Source organism: Bubalus kerabau, chromosome 9 (assembly GCF_029407905.1).
Source record: "Bubalus kerabau isolate K-KA32 ecotype Philippines breed swamp buffalo chromosome 9, PCC_UOA_SB_1v2, whole genome shotgun sequence".
Classification (NCBI taxonomy): Eukaryota; Metazoa; Chordata; class Mammalia; order Artiodactyla; family Bovidae; genus Bubalus; species Bubalus kerabau.
Genome location: NC_073632.1, coordinates 40,633,064 through 40,654,495, shown reverse-complemented (window position 1 = coordinate 40,654,495; position 21,432 = coordinate 40,633,064). Strand labels below are relative to the sequence as shown.

Here is a 21,432-nt window from a genome sequence, read left to right as displayed (position 1 = left end):
TCCATACATGACTACTGGAAAAAAACATAAATTTAACTATACAGACCTTTGTCGGCAAAGTTGCATCTCTGCTTTTTAATATGCTGTCTAGGTTTTTCATAGCTTTTCTTCCAAGGAGCAAGCGTCTTTTAATTTCATGGCTGCAATCACCATCTGCAGTGATTTTGGAGCCCAAGAAAATAAAGTCTGTCACTGTTTCCATTGTTTCCGCATCTATTTGCCATGAAATGATGGGACCAGATGCCATGATCTTAGTTTTTTGAATGTTGAGTTTTAAGCCAGCTTTTCCACTCTCCTCTTTCACTTTCATCAAAAGGCTCTTTAGTTCTTCGCTTTCTGCCATAAGGGTGGTGTCATCTGCATATCTGAGGTTACTGATATTTCTCCCTGCAATCTTGATTCAAATGTATACCTGTGGTGGATTCATTTTGATATATGGCAAAACCAATACAATATTGTAAAGTTAAAAAATAAAATAAAATATAAAAAAATAAATAAATAAAAATAAAAAGTAAAAAACAAAACAAAACGAAACTGACACGACAGAACCAGAGAATAGGTTAAATTCCACAAATGCAGAATCTGAGTCAAAGAAACACCAGTTAATGTTATTCTCTGGAGATGTGTATTTGCTTCCTGCATAAAAATCTCCTTACATCGAAGTCTAATTAATACTCAAAAGGAATAAATCCTTTCAGCAAAGAGCTTCAAGAAGTGAATGTCCTAACTTCTGAAAACAGGAATCTTGTCAAAGAACATTGTAGAACACATTCTTCCCATGGTCAAATGGTATTGTGTTTCATCAAGGCAGTGTAAGTATTCTTATGTTTGTATATCTGAATTCATATGCTGACTCAGATCTTACATGATTTGCCTGAGAATAGTTAACAGAATGATGATGTCTCTACGTAAAGATTGATGTGCTTGCGTTCAAGATGATGACATAATTGTTTCATTCTCATGCCAAAGAATTACAAAGCAATATGTTTATGTAACTCTGTGTTGAAATTTTTAAAGGAATGTATTCTTTAATGTATTCTTCTAAGGGAAGAAAATGAGGTTCAACTTATTTTTTATTTTATATCTTATTATTTTGGATATCGACTTTGTAAAACACAGGTTTAGTCACGAGATTCTAATGTCTATTTCTTGAACAGAACAGAGTGCTGTTGGTAATGGTTTATGTCAGTCTTTATGAGTACAAGCTCTATTATAACAGGTATTCAGCTTCCAACAGCACTGTTTTTCCTGAGACTCATGCATTTTTCATTGTCTAGTCATTCTGAATTTAAAGTGGAGAGGATGTCCTTTTAAATGCATAAACAAAGAAGAGAAAATGTGTATCATAATCTCTTCTCCATTTCTGCTGCTAAAATTATAGGAACTCTATATTCTATGTTAGAATGCATCTGGTGTGCTATTCTATAAACTACATGAATAACCAACAACTCCCAGTGCAAAATTCCACCCCACACCATATTTAGCGTTATTTTTGCAAGATAGCACCTTACCAGGCTTGTGCAGAGAAGAGTTTATTAATCTCACTAACTGGCAGATGGAATACAGTAAAAATGAGGTGTTTTTGTCTTTTGGAGCTCATAGTTTTTCAAGATAAGATAAGCAGCCATCATCTTCTGATCTTTTTCATTTATAGATATTTGTTCACTTGTGAATTTGTTCATTCATTCTTCTGTATTTATTGAGTATCTATCTCCTTCCTGGGGCTTCCCTAGGTGGCTCAGTGGTAAAGAATCCACCTGCCAAAGCAGGAAATGTGGGTTCAGTCCCTGGGTCAGGAAGATCCCCTGGAGAAGGAAATGGCAACCCATTCCAGTACTCGTACCTGGAAAACCCCAGGCATAGAGGAGCCTGATGGGCTGCAGTCCATGGGATCGCAAAAGAGCTGGACACGACTGAGTGACTAAACAACAACATCTCCTTCCCTTTCAGCAGTCCTCAAGGCAACCGAGAATATAGAAATGATTAGAATGCACTCCCTTTTTTTTAAGGAGCTCACGAGTTATACAGTATGGGAAGCACAAGTAGAGATAGGAATATACAGATGAGGACACTTAACTCAGCCTTAGTGAGCAAGGGGCGGCCAAGGGGAGGCTTTCTGGAGAAGATGGTGCCTTAAGATTATGAGGGGTTGGGTGAAGGGACCACATACCTCCTCTAGTGGTTAGTACAGGGAGAAAATTGTTAGGAGGGATAAGGTGACAGTAGATGAAGTGAAAAGATCCTAAATCACAGAGAGTGGTAAGAAGACATTCTGAGAAACAGATCCCCAGAAGTTTTCATTCTGTGCTAAAAAAAGAACCAAAGAGAATTTCATGAGAGGAAGACAATGGGGGCAAGTGGAGGGGGTGGGCATTGGAATTCGCAGAGTGTCAGCATCTGCGTTTACTTGTATTCTTATTTATTTGCCTATTTATTTTGCTTTGGTGTCTCTAGTAACTTAGTATGGATTTGCAGACTGCAGTAGCGACAGTATCGAGCTCCCTTCACGTGGAGAGGGATTGGTGAACTGATCTGATAAAAGGTCCCTTCCTTTCCTTCTTGTTTTACAAGTCATGTTGATTAGCATGATGGATAAAACCATAATTTGCATTTTTATCAAATCACACCTGCAGCACCTGAACAGCGTGGCCACTAATTAAAAGGAGAAATTGAATACAGTAGATTTGCTGTTTTGTTTGGCTGAGGAAACAAGGATAGGCTTGTGTTGACCTCTGTTGAAAGGCGCACATTACAGATGTTTTGGTGGAAGAGCTTTCATCAGTCAGTTGGACTGACTTATTTTATCTTCACCTTCACCAGAATATTTCTGGAAGCCAGCCACCCAGGTTTAGCACTGTGCTCTGTGCCCTTTGTGAGGGCATAGAGTATTTTGGGGGCAGCGTAATGGTGGTGTGGCATAGTTGTTAGGAAGTTGGGATTTGTCATCATACGACTTAGTTTCCATCCAGATTCTCCCACTGCTAGCTCTGTGACCTTGGGCTGGCTACTTACCTCTGTATGCATCAGTTTACTTATCTATAAAATGGAACCATGACAATATCTGCCTTATAAGGTTCTTGTGAGGATTAAATGAAACAGTATGTATAAATGCCAAGCCTAGGACTTGGCATGTAGTAAGGACTTATTACGGAGAAGGCAATGGCACCCCACTCCAGTACTCTTGCCTGGAAAATCCCATGGATGGAGGGGCCTGGAAGGCTGCAGTCCATGGGGTCGCTGAGGGTCGGACACGACTGAGAGACTTCACTTTCACTTTTCACTTTCATGCATTGGAGAAGGAAATGGCAACCCACTCCAGTGTTCTTGCCTGGAGAATCCCAGGGACGGGGGAGCCTGGTGGGCTGCCGTCTATGGGGTCGCACAGAGTCGGACATGACTGAAGCGACTTAGCAGCAGCAGCAGCAGCAAGGACCTATTAAATATGAATTATTATTTCTATTTCATCTATTTTATGGTAAGTTACTTGGGGACTAAGCTCCAAAATCTTGGTTTAGTAGTTCCCCAGTGACAAGGACTATGTCTTATTCATCTTTGTATATATAGAGCATGACATGGGAAGGCTGTTTTATAGTGTATTGGCACATACACATTAGAAGGTCTAAAATCTTATTCTCTTATGTAGTTAATCTGTCACTTTTTATGGCCTGATTTTGTTCAAGATATTGCCAAGGTTTCACATACCATGGTTGTAACTTAAGCAGGTATAGGAATGACCATGTCCTCGCAGTAGTTGTTGACCTTCTTTTCCCAAGGAGACACACTCCATACCCAGCATCCTCTAGTAGACATACGCAGCACCAGTACCCACTCCCTGGTATATGAGTTGTAGCTCTCCCCTGCAGCTCATATTAAGGATGTAAGTTATTATACAAATAAGAATGACCCAATGAGGAGGATAATCATGAATCCACTCTAAATAATTTTTTAATAATTTTAAACATTATTATTTTAACTGTTATTTTACGTTATGTGGTGACTAGATCAAACTTCTGCAAATAATTCTTTGAATTCTTTAAAATTCTTCAAAGTTAGCACCTTTGTTTCTCATCACTTCGTGTCCAGTTAGTACTGCTAACTGTGTGTGTGTGTGTGCGCGTGCGCTAAGTCGCTTCAGTCGTGTCTGACCCTTTGCAACCCTATGGACTGTAGCCCTCCAGGCTCCTCTGTCTATGGGATTCTCCAGGCAAGAATACTGGAGTGGGTTGCCACACCCTCCTCCAGGGGATCGTCCTGACCCAGCGATCCAACCTGTGTTTCTTACGTCTCCTGCACTGGCAGGCAGGTCTTTACCAGTAGTGCTTCTGTGAAGTTCTCCATTCCCTTCTTTTCCATGATCCCCCTGTTGCTCTGGTATTCTTCACTCAAAAGTGGTTTACAAAGGCTGACGGTGACTTTCAAATCATCTCCTATCCGTCCTCATTCATCCTGCCCTTTAAGCAACATTCAGTAGTACATCTGTTTCTTCCACAAAAGCCTCTATTCCCTTGGTTTCCTTGACACCAAGAACTATCATGGTCTTCCCTTTAGACTTCTAACTGCTTATTTTTTTATTTATTTTTAACCAGGGGACAATTGCCTTACAATATTGTATTGGTTTCTGCCATATATCAACATGAGTCAGCCATAGGTATACGTAATCCCCTCTGTCTGAACTTCCTTCCCGCCCCCCACCCCATCCCACCCCACAGAGCACTGGTCTGCTTCTGACTCCAATGATATGCCTCTAGTTTCTTCCCTAACCCCAATCTGGGGATTCTCCAAGGATTTTCCCTAGGTCTTCCTATTTTCTCTCCTTCCTTCCATGGGAATAGCATCCATTTCTAGTGCTTTAGCCACCACGTTTATATGTATAACTTCCATGTGTTTCTCCTGGTTAACCTCCCTGTTCAAGTCTGATCCCAGAATTCTGATACTCCCGGATCATTTGGAAGTTCATTTGGCAGCTCAAATTCAATATACCAAAAAATGTTTATTATCTTTACACTAAAGACAACTCCTTATCGTGATTTTTTTGCAAATCATTTTTTAAAAATGTATTTATTTGCCTGCACCAGATCTTAGCTGTGGCATGAGGAATCTTCTGTCTTCATTGTGGCATGTAGGATCTTTAGCTGTGGCATGTGGAATCTTTAGTTGTGGCATGTGAGATCTAGTTCCCTGACCAGGAATCTAACCCAGACCCCCTGCACTGGGAGAGTGGAGTCTTAGCCACTGGACCATCAAGGAAGTCCTGCAGCTCCTAGCATGATTTTTGTTAATGGATATCACACTTCCTAGGCTGGCTTAAAAACTCTTGAGTTGATTCTGGTACTTCTCTTTACTTCTGCCTTTTTTAAAAAAAATCATCCTTTCATTTCAGCAAAACCATTCGGTGTTACCTAGTTGTACCTACTGTCTTTGACGTGTTCATTTTCTATTTCCTTTGAATGGCATTGCCCAGCTGTAGACATAGTAAAGAGCATTGTACCAACTTCCCAGTAAAAACAGTCATTATAGAACAATGACACAGAAGTAAAGGAGATACATCCCAGGGAAAGAGAGGGCAGAGAATACTTCTTAAAGGGGATAACATAACATGCGGGCCAAATCTTGAAGGATGAATGAGAGTCAGACTGACAAGTTGGGATGAACACTCTGGAAATAATAACACGTGAGAAGACATGCTGACGAAGAAGACCATGACTCATTGTTGAAGTGCGAGTAGCTCTGTAGGGCTGGAGCTCTGGCTATGTTTGGGAATAAAATGGGGGAAGCAGGAGGCAGGGCTCCAAAGTGCTAGGAGTAGAGGGCAGAGGGGGCATCGAAGGCCTTGTTTCAGTAGCTGCTGCTGCTGCTTAACAAACCACCCAAAACTTCATGCTCTGAAAGCACCACCATTGATTATTTCTCAGAGTTCTTCAGTTGGGCAGCAGTCTCTGGGGAAGGTTGGTCTCTGTTCCATGTGACGCAGGTTGGCACCACTCCACTGGGCCCAGAGGATCCACAATCCTCATGCACATGTCTGGTGCTTCAGCTGTGATGGCAATGGTTGGCTGGGTCTCTCTTTTCCTTTTCTCACAGCCTCTCAGTATTCAGTGGTCTAACTCAGGGTTCTGTACATGGAAGTTGTGTCCTAGGAGGGCAGAAAATGGAAGCCACAGCACTTCCAGAAGCCACTTGACATCTCTCCCTCTACTTTCTGTTGGTCAAAGTAAGTCACAAGACAAGCTCAGCTTCCTGAAAAGGAAAATAGAACCCACCTCCCTTTGGGAGGAGCAGCTTGAGCGTAGAAAGATGTGACGCAATGTTGGCAGCCATCTTTTTAGACAGTGTAACACAGGCTTTATAGATCACTGCGTGCTATAGGATGCCATCTATGGGGTATCATCTATATGGGAGGATTTTAAACTGAAGACGGACATTTTAAACTTATCTGTCTAAAAATATCTCTGACTCCTTTATAAAGACTGAATTGAGGAGTCAAGGCCAGTACTTGGAGATCTGTCTCCAAGCAGTCTACCAATCTACCAAGGCAGCCTCTACCAATAGATTTCAAGCTAACCTGTGGAGAGTCTTTTTCATGAACCCACATGCCTTGCCACAATGTTTCCTCCTCATGGAAGCAAATGGAATGAGTGATGGATTTGCCATTTTTTTAAAGGATACCACCAAGGTATCTTGGTGGGATACCTTGCTGGGAGGGATTGGGGGCAGGAGGAGAAGGGGATGACAGAGGATGAGATGGCTGGATGGCATCACTGACTCGATGGCCGTGAGTCTGAGTGAATTCTGGGAGTTGGTGATGGACAGGGAGGCCTGGCGTGCTGCGATTCATGGGGTCGCAAAGAGTCGGACACGACTGAGCGACTGAAATGAACTGAACTGAACCAAACCAAGGTTTCTACCCAGCTGAGGCCCAGAGTCTATATACCAGGTCAGGAAACTCTGGCCCATGTGTCACATCTGCTCACCACCTGTTTTGGTAAATAAAGTTTTATTGGAACACAAAAAAATGTATCTACCCAGGACCCTGTGCAGGGGACTCCCTTCCAGAAAGATGGATTCACATACACCATGGGGATGGAAATACGTAATGCTGCAGATGCTCTGCCTAATGCTTCTTTGTTTAGAAATATGACTCTTTGCTTATTCAATGTTGCTTTTTCTCTAAATAAGTAAGCCTGGAAAGTCAGATGAGACTCTTAGCGAGAGCAGAAGCCTGCTTTACTGAAGCCAGGGATTCGTCTTGTGTCAGAGGATACAGATGTATGTGACCACAGAGCCCACATGAGCATTTTATTTCTATGCAAAGTGAACTCTTTGACTCTTGCTGGTAATCTCGACTACAGAAGTCTTTACGGTCAGTGCCTGTAAAAATGCCATGGAAAATATTTATAAAATTTTAAACCTCTTACTACACCACCTCAGTTACTAAATTTCCTTTATGAGTAAGAGTTGTAATATATCAGCAACTGTGACTTGAGCAGAGGAGAGCAGAGAGTATGCTTATTAGTGTTCGTTAGAGCAAACTGAGATTCAAAATCTGGGAATGAAGAGGAGATACTCCTAGATTTTCAAGGGTTTCTATAGCCCTTCTAAGTGTTCCTAGAGCCAAGATTTTAGTCTATGAAAGAGAAGAGTCTCCCCTTTTTGATATGAGAATCTTAGGACAAGGTTGGAATATGGTCCCTCCTGGTCAGTGTTGGGGTTCTCCCTAAGGTTTCTGAACAATTTGTTCATGCCATGGTGGCAACAGGAAAATGTTAATTTCCCCTAGAGCTCTAGGGGAAGTGGGAAGAAGCCAGGAACACTTGGAGAGATTTGATCTCAACTCCCAACTTTGTCACTAATTATGTGACTGTAAGCAAATTCCTTAACCCTTCTAAACTTTGGTTTCTTCCTCTGCATGCATGCTAAGTCACTCTAGATGTGTCTCAGTCTTTGCAAGCCAGTGGACTGTAGCCCACCAGGCTCTTCTGTCATGGGATTCTTAGGGTAAGAATACTGGAGTGGGTTGCCACGTGCCCTTCCACAGGATCTTCCCAACCCAGGGATCCAACTGGCATCTCTTATGTCTCCTGCACTGGCTGGCAGGTTCTTCACCACTAGCACCACCTGGAAGCCCCCTTCCTTTGCACAACCCCAGTAATAACTGCACTTTCCCAGTAGGATTGCTGTGATGAATTAAAAGAATCACTGTTTATTGCATGTAGCCTAGTAAGCGGCATAAGTATTCAGTAAATTTTAAGTGATTGTTCTATTGGACTTTCTGCTGATCTTTACTATGTTTCTCTTTATTTCTCAGGGAGATGTTAATCTCTGTGGCTCTAGGCCAGGTGTTATCCCTCCTTATTTGTGGAATTAGCTTGACCAGCAAGTACCTGTCAGAAGATTTCCATGCCAATACACCAGTCTTCCAGAGTTTCCTCAATTACATTCTTCTCTTCTTGGTCTATACCACCACACTAGCTGTCAGACAAGGTAAGCATGCCAAACCCCTTTCTCTTTTACCAGTATCTTCAAGAGTGATGAGCTATGACCAGATTAACTTTTTTCACTTACAGCATCATAAGACAATTCAAAACCCCAAATCTCACTGTTCTGTTTTGTGATAATATAGCAAACAAAATGAATAAATAAATTACAAAGAAGCATGAATTATATAAACTCAACGGGAAGTAAGAAATGCATGTATAGGCTGAAAAGTACAGTTGCTTACTACTTGAATTCCTGTTAGCATTTCTTGTACCCCTCAGTGAATCTAAATAGACAGCTTCCCTGGAAACTGAAACAGTCTTGATGAAGCTGTCCCTAATACCTGCTAGCCCTGAGAAACCCAAGGGGATTGCAGACAAATATAGGTCTTTGGGAAAGGAAGATAAAAATAGTAAACACAAACAACTCTAGTAATAACAAAGGGGAAAAGAAAGAAAAAACAGCTACCACAGTCATGTGAGTTGTTCTGTCTAAACTTAAAAAGCTAAGGCAATGGAACAAATCCTTCAACACTTGATGCAGGAAAAACTTACTAAAGGGCAGTTACAGTTGAAATCCTTGTGGTATATCTCTGGAGGGTATATTTCAGAGACATATGATTATACCATTGAATCTGGTATCTTATCTTATCTTATCTTATCTATGGCCCAGAAATAGCCGATAATGTCGCTATTATTAGCTGTAGCTATTGACTATAAAATATGCATTGAAAAGTAACCATAATAGGTTTGAAGATAATTATATATCTTAATAATGGATAAAGATACATGAATAGCTATATACAGTAATCCTAACAGTCATACTTTTTTGAAACTCTGCCACAAATCATATCTCAGCATTGTATTTTTACATTTCCTTATTTGGATTGTCATCCAGAATAATATTGCTTATTTATAATGATTTGGCCAGGACTAGATTTCATCTTAGAAGAAGAGTACAAATGAACAAGTTAGGACTGACTTCCAGTAACTCGGGATTATCTAAGGTATTGCAGAAGCTAATTTCATTTACTTCTCAAAAATTGGCGTTATTGGTGTTTGTTTTCTAAAACTCAACATGGGTAAACATAATTAAAGAATAAAATTTCAAACAAAACTTCAGGCTATGAAAGTTAAGACACTGAGTCTCAGCTACATTTCCTCAGTATGATTTGGAAGCCAATGATTTTGAATGCTACAAATGCATTATCTAAACAGTTGCTTCAATCCAGGAAAGGACTACAGAAAATGAGAAAGTGGAGGAGGTGTATAATTAGAAATTTACTTCTGAGAGACTGTCAATACGAAGAATGTATCATTTGATCATATCAAGGGGAGCTATGCAGTTCAACTTAAAAATAATTTAATGAAGACTTGAATGATAATTTAGAATTATTAAAGGATAGAATTATTTTAGCCCAGTACAAGGATTATAATTAAAAATAGTAAGATTGAAGAACAAATTTGCAACATTCTGATATAACAACAACAACAACAAAATCTCATGGAAATGGTAAGTTCGTGTTCTCTGGAGATTTTCAGAACCAAACAGTCTGCCAGCAGTCCCCAAACTTTTGGCACCAGGGACTAACGGTTTCATGGAAGACAGTTTTTCCGTGGACCAGAGTGGGGGAACAGTTTGGGGATGATTCAGGTGTATTGCATTTATTGTGCACTTTATTTCTGTTGCATCAACTCCACCTCAGACTGTTAAGCATTGGATCCCAGAGACTGGGGATCCCCTGCTCTAGACTATATGGTGATGAACTGCAATTAGTTTTCAGGTTCTTGTCACTCTTGCTTTCCAGGAGCCCAGTGATTTAACAAAAACTCTCATCAGGGAAAAAAATAAAAGTAAGCCATTCTAAGAAACAGAATAATTTCACAGTTACAGTTAGAGACAGAAAAGCTTAAAAAAAAATTAACTGTAGAAAAAGGCCCAAAGTTAATACATTTTATTGAGACTTTATAATGTGCCAGCCACTATGTATGTGAATTACCTCTTTTATTCCTTCAAACTAAGGAAATATGAATTATTATCTGAAAGTTTATCAGTGAGAAATCGGAGGCTCCCCTGGCATTAGGAACGTGCTGTAGGCTACAGAACTAGGAAGAGTAGGTATCTCTCTGAGGCCAGACTGGGTACTTTCATGGCCCACCCTGCCTACCTATGTGGAGTCCAGGGGAGGAACGAAGAGGGGAGGGAGACATGTTTGAGCAAAAGGAGGGTTTTCTCCCTTAAATTTCAAAACCCTGGATAAGAAACCAGCCCTGGGTGAGAGGTCCAGTGCCGCACAGTAGTGAGGTCAAGAGGATATGGCTGTACGTGGTGCCGAGAGTGCATAGGCATGGGGGCAGGGCAGAGGGATGACTGGAAAGAGGCCAGGGGCTAGAAGCAGCAAGGAATTCAGAGGCACTTTGGAAGAAAAAGACTGAAAAGGACCTGAGAACTTTCTGTCATTATGGTTGATGATGAAGAAAATCAACTTCTAAAATGCCCTATCCAGAGATATCTGCCATGGCCTCAGATTATCACTAAACTTGCTGGCATGTCTTCATTTGGGTGTTTACTCAGAATGTTTGTTTGTTTTAAGCTTCATCTTTAGAAGTTTTAATAGACCGGCATTAAGCTAACATCTGGAAATCAACATAGTAATTACATTAATTTTGTATAGGCTGATTCAGTGCTGTGTTCTAGCAACATAATAATCTCTTTCATTATGTACCTCAAGATGTGAGAGGGGATGAACAAAGCAAAGAGGAGAGGATGGAAAGTGTGGTATGTGTGAGGGAACCACTGTCTTGGTCACATTTCCTCCTCCATTCCTGGTGCTCCCTGACTAATCTCCTGGGAGGGCTGCAGGTTAGGGTTGAACAAGATACAGCCTTCTCAGTTCTTCCATCACAGACATCACTGATCCTGCAGGGCCACTCTATTCATTTGATACCACCTTAGGCCACATAACAGCAAGGGGTTAGACTCAAGAACTAACAATCTTTCTTTATCACTTTAATCATAAAATGTATGGTTGTCACATGTAAACACAATGTGATAAATGCAAGAAGCCTTTCAAGAGTATTAAGGGCCATGTCATTACAAAGTCTTATAGAAATTTGTCTTCTGAGTTAAAGTGAATTCTTTTCATCAAATTTGCATTGAACCTATGATCAAAGACTCTGAAGCAACAGACTCTAGTGTAAGTTTCAGTGTAACTCCAGTTCAAGCTGGTGTTTTGAATTTGCCCCTGGTTAAGACTCTGATGCTGGGAGGGATTGGGGCAAGAGGAGAAGGGGACGACAGAGGATGAGATGGCTGGATGGCATCACCGACTCGATGGACGTGAGTCTGAGTGAACTCTGGGAGTTGGTGATGGACAGGGAGGCCTGGCGTGCTGCAATTCATGGGGTCGCAAAGAGTTGGACACGACTGAGCGACTGATCCGAATAATTGATTCCTACAAAATTTGTAGAAAACCAAAATTGATTCCTACAAAGACCATCCTCCTAAAATTGCGTATTGTAGACAGGTTTTAAAGCTAGCCCTTCTTTTATTGGTGCTAGGTTGTTTTTTTTTATTCCAGATGGTTCTAAAATTTTTAAACATCTTGCTGTTTATCATAAAAAGCCTCATTAATACAGCACTGTAGAAAAAATGTACTTCAAAAAACTAGTTCTGATAAGATTGTATCAAATTTGAGAATTTAGATAAAATTTAGATAATTGATTGCTTAGTTAGCTGTAACCACTTTGGGGAAGCTACTCAGACAATTAAAATATCCCCGTTGATTGAAGTAATGCCTGAAATCCAAACACCGGCTATATGAGCAAGGTGAGGCTTTAGGAACTGTAAAGGAAAATGTATTCTTCCTCTTGTGTTTCTCCTTTACTCTCACACTATAGTTCTTCTGACTCCAGATGTGTGGGGCTTTCCCACTCCCTGCAGTTCTGTGGCACCAGCTGAGTGTCTTACAACATAACTCAGTTCTGACAGTTGTGTGGAGAGATGGATGGAAGTTATTACTGGCGCTTCTGCCCTACCTGCTATAGGTCAAAAGTTGCCACCAACCCTCCTTGGATTTAGTTAATTTACTAGAGCGTCTCACAGGGCTCAGGAAAACAGCTTACTTAATGTTTACTAGTTTATTACAAAAGGATATGATGTATTTTTGGATGGAAGAAGTGAGTAGGGCAAGGTATGTGGAAGGGGGACATGGCTTCTAGCGCAGCTGTCTCAGAACCTCCATGTCACATGTTCACCAACCTCAGCATTGTCCAAACTGCATGCTTTTGGAATTTTTATGGAAGCTTCAATAGGTAGACATGATCATTAACCTCATTTCCAGCCCCTCTCCTCTCTCTGGAAAATGGGAAGGCAGGGCTGAAAAGTCCAGCTTTCTAATCATAGCTTGGTATTTCTGGTGACCAGCTCCATCCAGGAGCCCACCAACTCATTAGAAGAAAAATATTCCTATCTCCCTGGAAACAGTAAGGGATATAGGAGCTCTGTGTCAGGAGCAAGGGTCAAAGACCAAATAGCACAAAATATGCTCCTAGTGCTCTTGCACGTGTGCCTAGTTGCTCAGTCATGTCCAACTCTTTGCAACCCCATGGACTGCAGTCCGCCAGGCTCCTCTATCCATCAGGATTCTCCAGGCAAGAATACTGGAGTGGGTTACCATGCCCTCCTCCACCCAGGGATCAAACCCAAGTCTCCCTCAATGCAGGTGGATTCTTTACCAGCTGAGCCACCAGGGAAGCCCAAGAATACTGGAGTGGGTAGCTTATCCCTTCTCCAGGGGATCTTCCCAACCAAGGAATCAAACCAGGGTCACCTGCGTTGCGGGAGGATTTGTTACCAACTGAGCCACCAGGGAAGGCCACTAGCGCTCTTATCACTTAGGAAATTGCACGGGTTTGAGGAGCTCTATGCCAAGAACCAGGGGCAGAGAACTATGTGCATATTATCTCACGGGTAAAGGACTAAGAAAGTGTAGTGCTGCCAAAACTTACGGATTTGAAGCCTCTTCCTCATGTATCCTTTTTTCTTAAAATTCCATGTAATGCTAGCTGAAATCAGGAAACAGAAAAACACAAAAAGCAGACTATGAGCAACTAAGGGCTTCTTCCCTGGTGGTTCTGCAGAAAAGAATCTCCCTGCCAATGCAGGAGACACAGGTTCAATCCCTAGGTAGGGAAGATCCCCTGGAGAAGGAAATAGCAACCCACTCCAGTATGCTTGCCTGGGAAATCCCATGAACGGAGGAGCCTGGCGAGCTACAGTCCATGGAGTCACAGAGTTGGACATAACTTAGCAACTAAACACACACATTTGAACAACTAAAGACCATGCAGTTCTTGCATTTGTGATGTAGAAGCTAGAAATGTGACCAACTTTTAAAACAAAGGTGAAATAAGATACATTTCTTCTGAAGAAAAATTATGTCATCAAACTTTTTCCATAAGCTTCTTTTATCAATTATTATACAAATCCTGCTTCCTCCCAGAATCACTTTCAGTAGTTCTTAAACAATAGATCTCCATGATTCTTCTCTTGGCAGTTTTTAACTTCTGAATATATATAAACCACACAAATTTTTTTCAGCTTTTAGACTTTTCATTTTGTGCTGGGGTGTAGCCAATTAAGAATGCCATGATAGTTGTCAGGTGAACAGTGAAGGGACTCAGCCATACATACACATGTATCCATTCTCTGCCAAACTTCTCTCCTGTCATGCTGTCATATAACACTGAGCAGAGTTCTGTGTGCTATACAGTAGGTCCCTGTTGGTTATCCATATAAAGCATAAGATTTTTAAATAGTCAATAATTTCTTCTTCCTTTTCTTCTGCCAATTTTTCTGAGTTCTTTCCTCTCCAATTTCTTTTTGTTTTCCCATCAACAAGCTGCTCAGTGATGAGGGAGGTAAGGATTGTGAGGCAAAAGCAGGATGTTGAGGGTGAAAAGAAAACATTTCCATCCCTTAGTTTCCTCTTCAAGTCATGATGATGGGGAAAGAATGGGTATCTGTAATGAAAACATGAATAGAATCAGAAGTGCCTGCTTCATTTTGGATACAGACCCTGGAAAAAGAAGAAAGTTTGCCACTATTGGGCATCATTAGAGATATTCCTGGTGACTGATTTTGCAAGTTTTGCTTTTTCACTGAGAGAGGTTTTTATATCCTCTTCTAGTTCTGAATAAAAGACAAGCTTGCAGCTTGCAGCTAGAAACAGTTTGATGAGTATTACATGAATTCTAGCAAATTCTTACACAGACATTAAAATATTTGTTGAATCTTTTATATATTTCTTTGTGTGAGTGTGAAAAATGAAGCAAGTTACTAATAGTATAACAGCACACTCAAATATATCACTGTGTGTAGTCTGAATTTTTCCAAAGAGAATACAGAAACGTAAATTCATGCCATGTTCTTCAAGAGAAATACTCTTGGTTTGAACACTAAATACCATAAGACATAAATTGTGGAAGTCTAGGTTCTAACTTCAGTTATCGGTGGAGAGGCTGATGAAATGAATTTGGCTCTGGCCTATGGAGCACTCGCCCTCTCCTGGTCCCCTCTACCCACTATCTTCTTTTTCCTTCCAGAGCACTGACGTGATGACTCTTTAGAAAAGACCCTGATGCCGGGAAAGATTGAAGGCAAAAGGAGAGAGGGGCAACAGAGGATAAGATAATTAGATAGCATCACCAACTCAATGGACATGAATTTGAGCAGACTCCAGGAGGTAGTTGAGGACAGAGAAGCCTGGCATGCTGCAGTCCACAGAGTCACAAAGAGTCAGGTAGGACTTAGCGACTGGGCAACAACAAGCACTGAAGTAGCCAGATTGGCGAGAGAAATATATAAAGATGACAGTCTTGTCTATACACAACAGCTACATGCAACTCATGGCCCAGTAGTCTAGTCCCTATAAGAACATTTTCAGAAGTTCCACTAATTAGTTTCATTCTCATCTTCCACTAACTGGGAGATGATAGTTGCCTCTTCCAATGTAAGACAGGCCTCATATGTGCTCCCTGCAGAAACACTACACATCTTATAATTATGTAAGCTAATTTCTCGATTGCCAGTGTTGCAAAACTAAAAATACCTGTCTAATTAGAAGAAATGTAGACCTTCATACAAAATAATATAGGCCTCTATGGAAACCGCAACAGTATATCAGATGCTGGAGTCCCCCGAAGATCTCGCCTCCCCACTTCTGTTTGTACAGCTCTTCCTCTGTGAACCTTTGCCCCTTGTCTTTGTTGGAATTTTCTTTGGTTCTTACCATAGGAAGTCCAAGACACAGGACAGAGCAGGGAAAACAGGTAAAGTGGGATCCAGGATTTTCTCATAGCAGAAGCCTGAATTCTTATTTAAAAATTTTTATTTTATATGAGAGTATAGTTGATTTACAATGTTGTATTAGTTTCCATTGTATGACAAAGTGATATATATCACTTCATGGCAAATAGATGGGGAAACAGTGGAAACAGTGACAGACTTTATTTTGGGGGGCTCCAAAAACACTGCAGATGGTGACTGCAGCAATGAAATTAAAAGACACTTGCTTCTTGGAAGAAAAGTTATGACCAACCTAGACAGCATATTAAAAAGCAGAGACATTACTTTGTCAACAAAAGTCCGTTTAGTCAAGGCTATGGTTTTTCCAGTAGTCATGTATGGATGTGAGAGTTGGACTATAAAGAAAGCTGAATGCAGAAGAATTGATACTTTTAAACTGTGGTGTTGGAGAAGACTCTTGAGAGTCCCTTGGACTGCAAGGAGATCCAAGCAGTCCATCCTAATGGAAATCAGTCCTGGGTGTTCATTGGAAGGACTGATGTTGAGCTGAAACTCCAATATTTTGGCCACCTGATGTGAAGAACTGACTCATTTGAAAAGACTCTGATGTTGGGAAAGATTGAAGGCAGGAGGAGAAGGGGACTACAGAGGATGAGATGGTTAGATGGCATCACCGACTCAATAGACTTGAGTTTGGGTAAACTCCGGGAGTTGGTGATGGACAGGGAGGCCTGGCGTGCTGCAGTTCATGGGGTCGCAAAGAGTTAGACATAACTGAGTGACCGAACTGAACTGAACTGATACAGCATATTAAAAAGCAGAGACATTATTTTGCCAACAAAGGTCCATCTAGTCAAAGCTATGGTTTTTCCAGTAGTCATGTATGGATGTGAGAGTTGGACTATAAAGAAAGCTGAGCACCAAAGAATTGATGCTTTGAACTGTGGTGTTGGAGAAGACTCTTGAGAGTCCCTTGGACAGCAAGGAGATCCAACCAGTCCATCCTAAAGGAAATCAGTCCTGAATATTCATTGGAAGGACTGATGTTGAAGCTGAAACTCCAATGCTTTGGCCACCTGATGTGAAGAACTGACTTATTTGAAAGACCCTGATGCTGGGAAAGATTTTATGGGGGGAGAGAGGGACAACAGAGGATGAGATGGTTGGATGGCATCACTGACTCAATGGACGTGAGTTTGAGTGAACTCCGGGAGTTGGTGATGGACAGGGAGGCCTGGCGTGCCTCAGTCCATGGGGTCACAGAGAGTTGAACACGACTGAGTGACTAAACTGAACTGATATATATATATATATATATACACATATATATATATATGTATATACATACACACACACATATATATACATACACACACACATATATATACATACACACACACATATATATCCATTCATTTTCAGAATTTTCCCATATAGATTATCACAGAATATTGAGTAGAGCCCCTTGTGCTATACAGTAGGTCCTTGTTGATTATCTATTTTATATATAGTTGCATGTATTTGTTGATCCCAACCTTCTAATTTATTCTTCCTCCCATGTTTCCATTTTGGTAATCATAAATTTGTTTTCAGAGTTTGTGAGTCTGTTTCTGTTTAGTAAATAAGTTCATTGTATTGTTGTTTTTTTTTTTTTTTAGAGTCTACATGAAAGTGATATCATATGATATTTGTCTTTGTCTGACTTACTTAACATAGTATGATAATCTCTAGGTTCATCCATGTTGCTGTAAATGACATTAGTCTTTCTTATGACCGACTAATAGTCCGTTGTGTATATGTACCACATCTCCTTTATCCATTCCTCTGTTGATGGCCATGTTCATTGCTTCCATGTCCTGGCGATTGTAAATAGTGCTGCAGCAAACATTGGGGTGCATGCATCTTTTCAAATTATGGTTTTCTCTAGATATATGCCTAAGAGTGGGATTGCTGGATCATATGATAGGTATATTTTTAGTATTTTAAGGAACCTACATATGTTCTCCATCCCACCAACAGTGTAAGAAAGTTCCCTTTTGCCACATCCTCTCCAGCATTTATTGTTTGTAGACTTTTTTATTATGGCCATTCTGACCAGTGCAAGGTGATATTAAACATGACATTAAGCATTAAATATGTTAAGCATCTTTTCCTGTGCTTCTTGGCCATCTGTATATAGAAGCCTGAGTTCTGCTCATACATAGTTTGTTCAGTTTCCACTTCTGTGGGTAACGTTGACTAAATCACGGAGGAGAAGGGATTCTTAGAGAGTTGGATAAGGAAGGACTTGGCAAATGTACATACTGAATTATAACTCCCTTGTGAGTCCTGAGGGAAATATTACTGTCACTTACCTAAGTCTGGTGAGGTAATACTCATTGGAGCCTCTTAAATCATCTTCCTTGTGGGAAACGACTTGGCAAACCTCCATTCCTCTTCACTGGCAGGTTGTATTTATGTTTACATGTTGGAGAGTTTTAGCCCTCATAGTATAGAAAGGCTGTACTTCAATGACTTTTGAAATGAACCTTAGTGGATACTCCCTGGGAATTTTACTTATGTTGATAGGGAAGGGAGAAGAGAAGGTGGGGCAGGGGATAAGGGTGGGCACGCCTCTGCAAACCATGCTGGGAAATAGTTAGTGAAGATCACAGGAGAACATAAAAATCCAGTTTTAGCAAAATGGCTCCTCAGTATGTGAAGCAACTGGAACTCTCATATATTGCTGCTGGAAATACAAAATGATAACGGACAGTTTGGAAAATGGCTTGATGCTTTCTTATAAAGTTAAATACCCACTTACCATATGACCCATCACTCATGTTCTTCCAAGAGAAATGAAAACATAATATCCACAAATATTATGTGCAAGTGTCCACTGCAGTTTTATTCATAAGCTAAAACTGTAAACAACCCAAGGGCTCATCAGCTCGTGAAAGGATAAAAACTGAGGTAAATTCCCACAGTAGAGTATGACTCTGCCATAGAAGGACGATGTTATTGATACATGCAATGATGTGTATTAATCTCAAAAGTATTATGCTACGTGCAGAAGACAGACATGGGACCATATACATTGTATAACTACATGACGCTAGTAATGCGAAGTTCTGGAAAAGGCAAAACCATAAGGTCGGGAAATAGATCAATGATTGCTGGAGTGGGGAACCAGGGGTGGGGGGTGATTGACTGCAAAGGGGCACAAGGAAACTTTGGAGGTAATGGAAATGTTCTGTATGTCTTAATTGCTTAGAGGTTACATGACCATATATGTTTGTCAGAACTCTTCAAATTATACACCAAAAGGAGTGAATTTTATCACATATAAATTATACTTTAATATACCTGACCAAAGGGGAAAAAAAAGAGAAAGAATTGACCGCCTACTCTCACCCCATGGCCGCCATGATGAAATCGCATATCACTGGGCTTGAGTTCCCACTGGGTAGCTTTTCCCTCACTTATGGATATTAGGAAAGGCCATTAAAATGTCCTCCTTCATTGTGGCATGCTTTCTGACTGCAAGAATGAGTACAGTTTCCCCCCTACTCCAGAAAATGTACCTACTCTAAAGAACTTGCTCATGGGACACAAATTATTATTTATCAAGCTCACAATCCATTAACTAGTGTAAAAGTACATATATTTCATACATACACAGTGCTTACAGGGGCAGTCTGCACTGAATCAAGTCTCCCACAGTCTTCATCAAACTTACAGTACCTAAGAGTGCATGTCCTATTTGTGTGAAGGCGGCTGACTCTCAAATAAAGTGATATGTTAGCCAGAACTTTCAATATGACTTAGCACGATCAGTGACTTCTAGATGGAAGGAAAATGACATGCATATGCAAGGCCCTCCCTCATTCCTCATGCCAAATACTTCATTAACAGATACCCTTCTGCTTCTTCGCTTCCAAACAGTGTATGAGTTGGGAGGGAGGGATTGTCTCCCTGTTTTATCCAGACTCTGTGTTGACTGTTAATTCTGGAAATCTTTAAGCGTTCATCTCTCCATGCTGCGAGCTGGCACAGAGAGATACTCATTCCTGGCATGAAGCTTCAGCATTCTTGTGGGAGATTGAAGGGTGGTTACAAGATGATAACTATATTGCCTCAAGGAGATAAGTCCCCTTCTGCCAAAATAGTGCTTTGTATGTAATTAGTGTAAAAATTCAGAGGAATAGAGTTTATCCTTACAATCATCTTTCTCATTAAAAAAGAATCATAATGGAAGAACAAAGCAGTCCCTGCAGTGAATTGAATTGCTTTCCCAAAGTTTTCATTAAATCAAAGACTCAGCGGTTAGCCATCTTGCAGACACTCTTGCAATCGGCTGCAGGAAATTTGCAGGGGGGCAGAAAATAAAACAATGAAGGGGACTTTTTTTTTCTTTCCCAGGAATAGAATTGCCTTGTGATTATCTTTAGATCAGAGTTCCCTGTCCGTGCATTTTTTAAGTGTCTGATTTCATTGGTTTCCGCTTCTCAGTTTTTGAGAACCAGGAAGAAGAATGTGTAACTCAGCAAATTTATATGTGATTCTTGCAAATGGTGGGTTCTAACTACAAGTTGGAGTGACTAGGCCCCTTCAGTAGGCCCCTTCAGTGACCTATAAGAGGAAAAACATAAAGAAAATGACCTCTAAATAAGAGAAAAAAATGATCAGAGTTTATATTTTTGCCAATATTTTTTTTACTGTTTGACACTTCCTTGTATGAAAGAGCATGAATATTACATTCTTTTACCTTTAACTGCCTAATTAGTCATGGCTAAGAAAAAGTCTCCCCTTAAGAATCATATTCACAAATTATTACTTAAGTTCTCTAAATCTAAATCTAACTTTAGACAATTAGGATCTAGACTTTTTCTGTTTCTCGGATCAGTCAAAATTCAAGAACTATTGAGTCATCCTGGTTTAACTGGCCTGTATTGTATTTCTTCCTTTCATAAGTCGGGATAATAATAGTAGCTGCTTTCAGTTTCCGTGTGGACCAAATGAGGTCATATATGTGGGAAATTTCTAGCACAGTGTCAGACATAGAGAAAGCATTCAATGAATATAATCTGCCATCATTGGTATTAGATTTGCTTAATAAATGACTAACTTCCTCCCCAGAAAGTTGGATTTTATACATGTACCCCTTAATTTGAATCTGTTCTATCATGAGGACCCTGAAATTCCTCAGTCATATCCCCACCACTTACGTTATCCATAACTTGTCACTGGATGTCAAAGCAGGCACTAGTATGATTCATAGAGGGATCCAAACGGAAAGACGTTTTAGATACTTTCTTACCCCTGTGGTGTCCATTGTGAGTGAGGGAATTCATTGATATAATTAATACAGTGGTACAGGACTAATTCTAAAATGCCTGAGCCCAAGTCCTCCTCCCCCAGCATGTAGAGCAGAGCTCCTACCGCTTGAGGAAGCCACGTTGAGAGAGACCATGGACACCCAGAGTCTGCTTAGAAGGAGCCAGAGCTCCCGCTTCAACTCTGAGGCGTAACTGCAATCAAATGGTCCAAACTACGAGAGACTGGAAGCAGTGGGAGGGTTGCCAAAGGAAAGAGCTGAAAAGACAATTCCCTTGGCAGATGCTTGCCCCAGAAATGAGTGCATATTTTATTCTAGAGCTTTGAATATGC

The 21,432-nt window shown here is 40.6% G+C and overlaps 1 protein-coding gene across 3 annotated transcripts in view; it reads left to right on the top strand.

Moving 5' to 3' along the window:
- The window catches only part of SLC35F1 (solute carrier family 35 member F1), a 426,615-nt gene that overhangs the window by 244,969 nt on the left and 160,214 nt on the right, over window positions 1–21,432 (top strand). For all 3 annotated transcript variants that reach the window (XM_055535079.1, XM_055535077.1, XM_055535078.1), the window contains exon 2: window positions 8,306–8,481. In XM_055535079.1, the coding sequence (XP_055391054.1) occupies window positions 8,306–8,481 (176 nt within the window). The remainder of the gene's footprint in view (window positions 1–8,305; window positions 8,482–21,432) is intronic.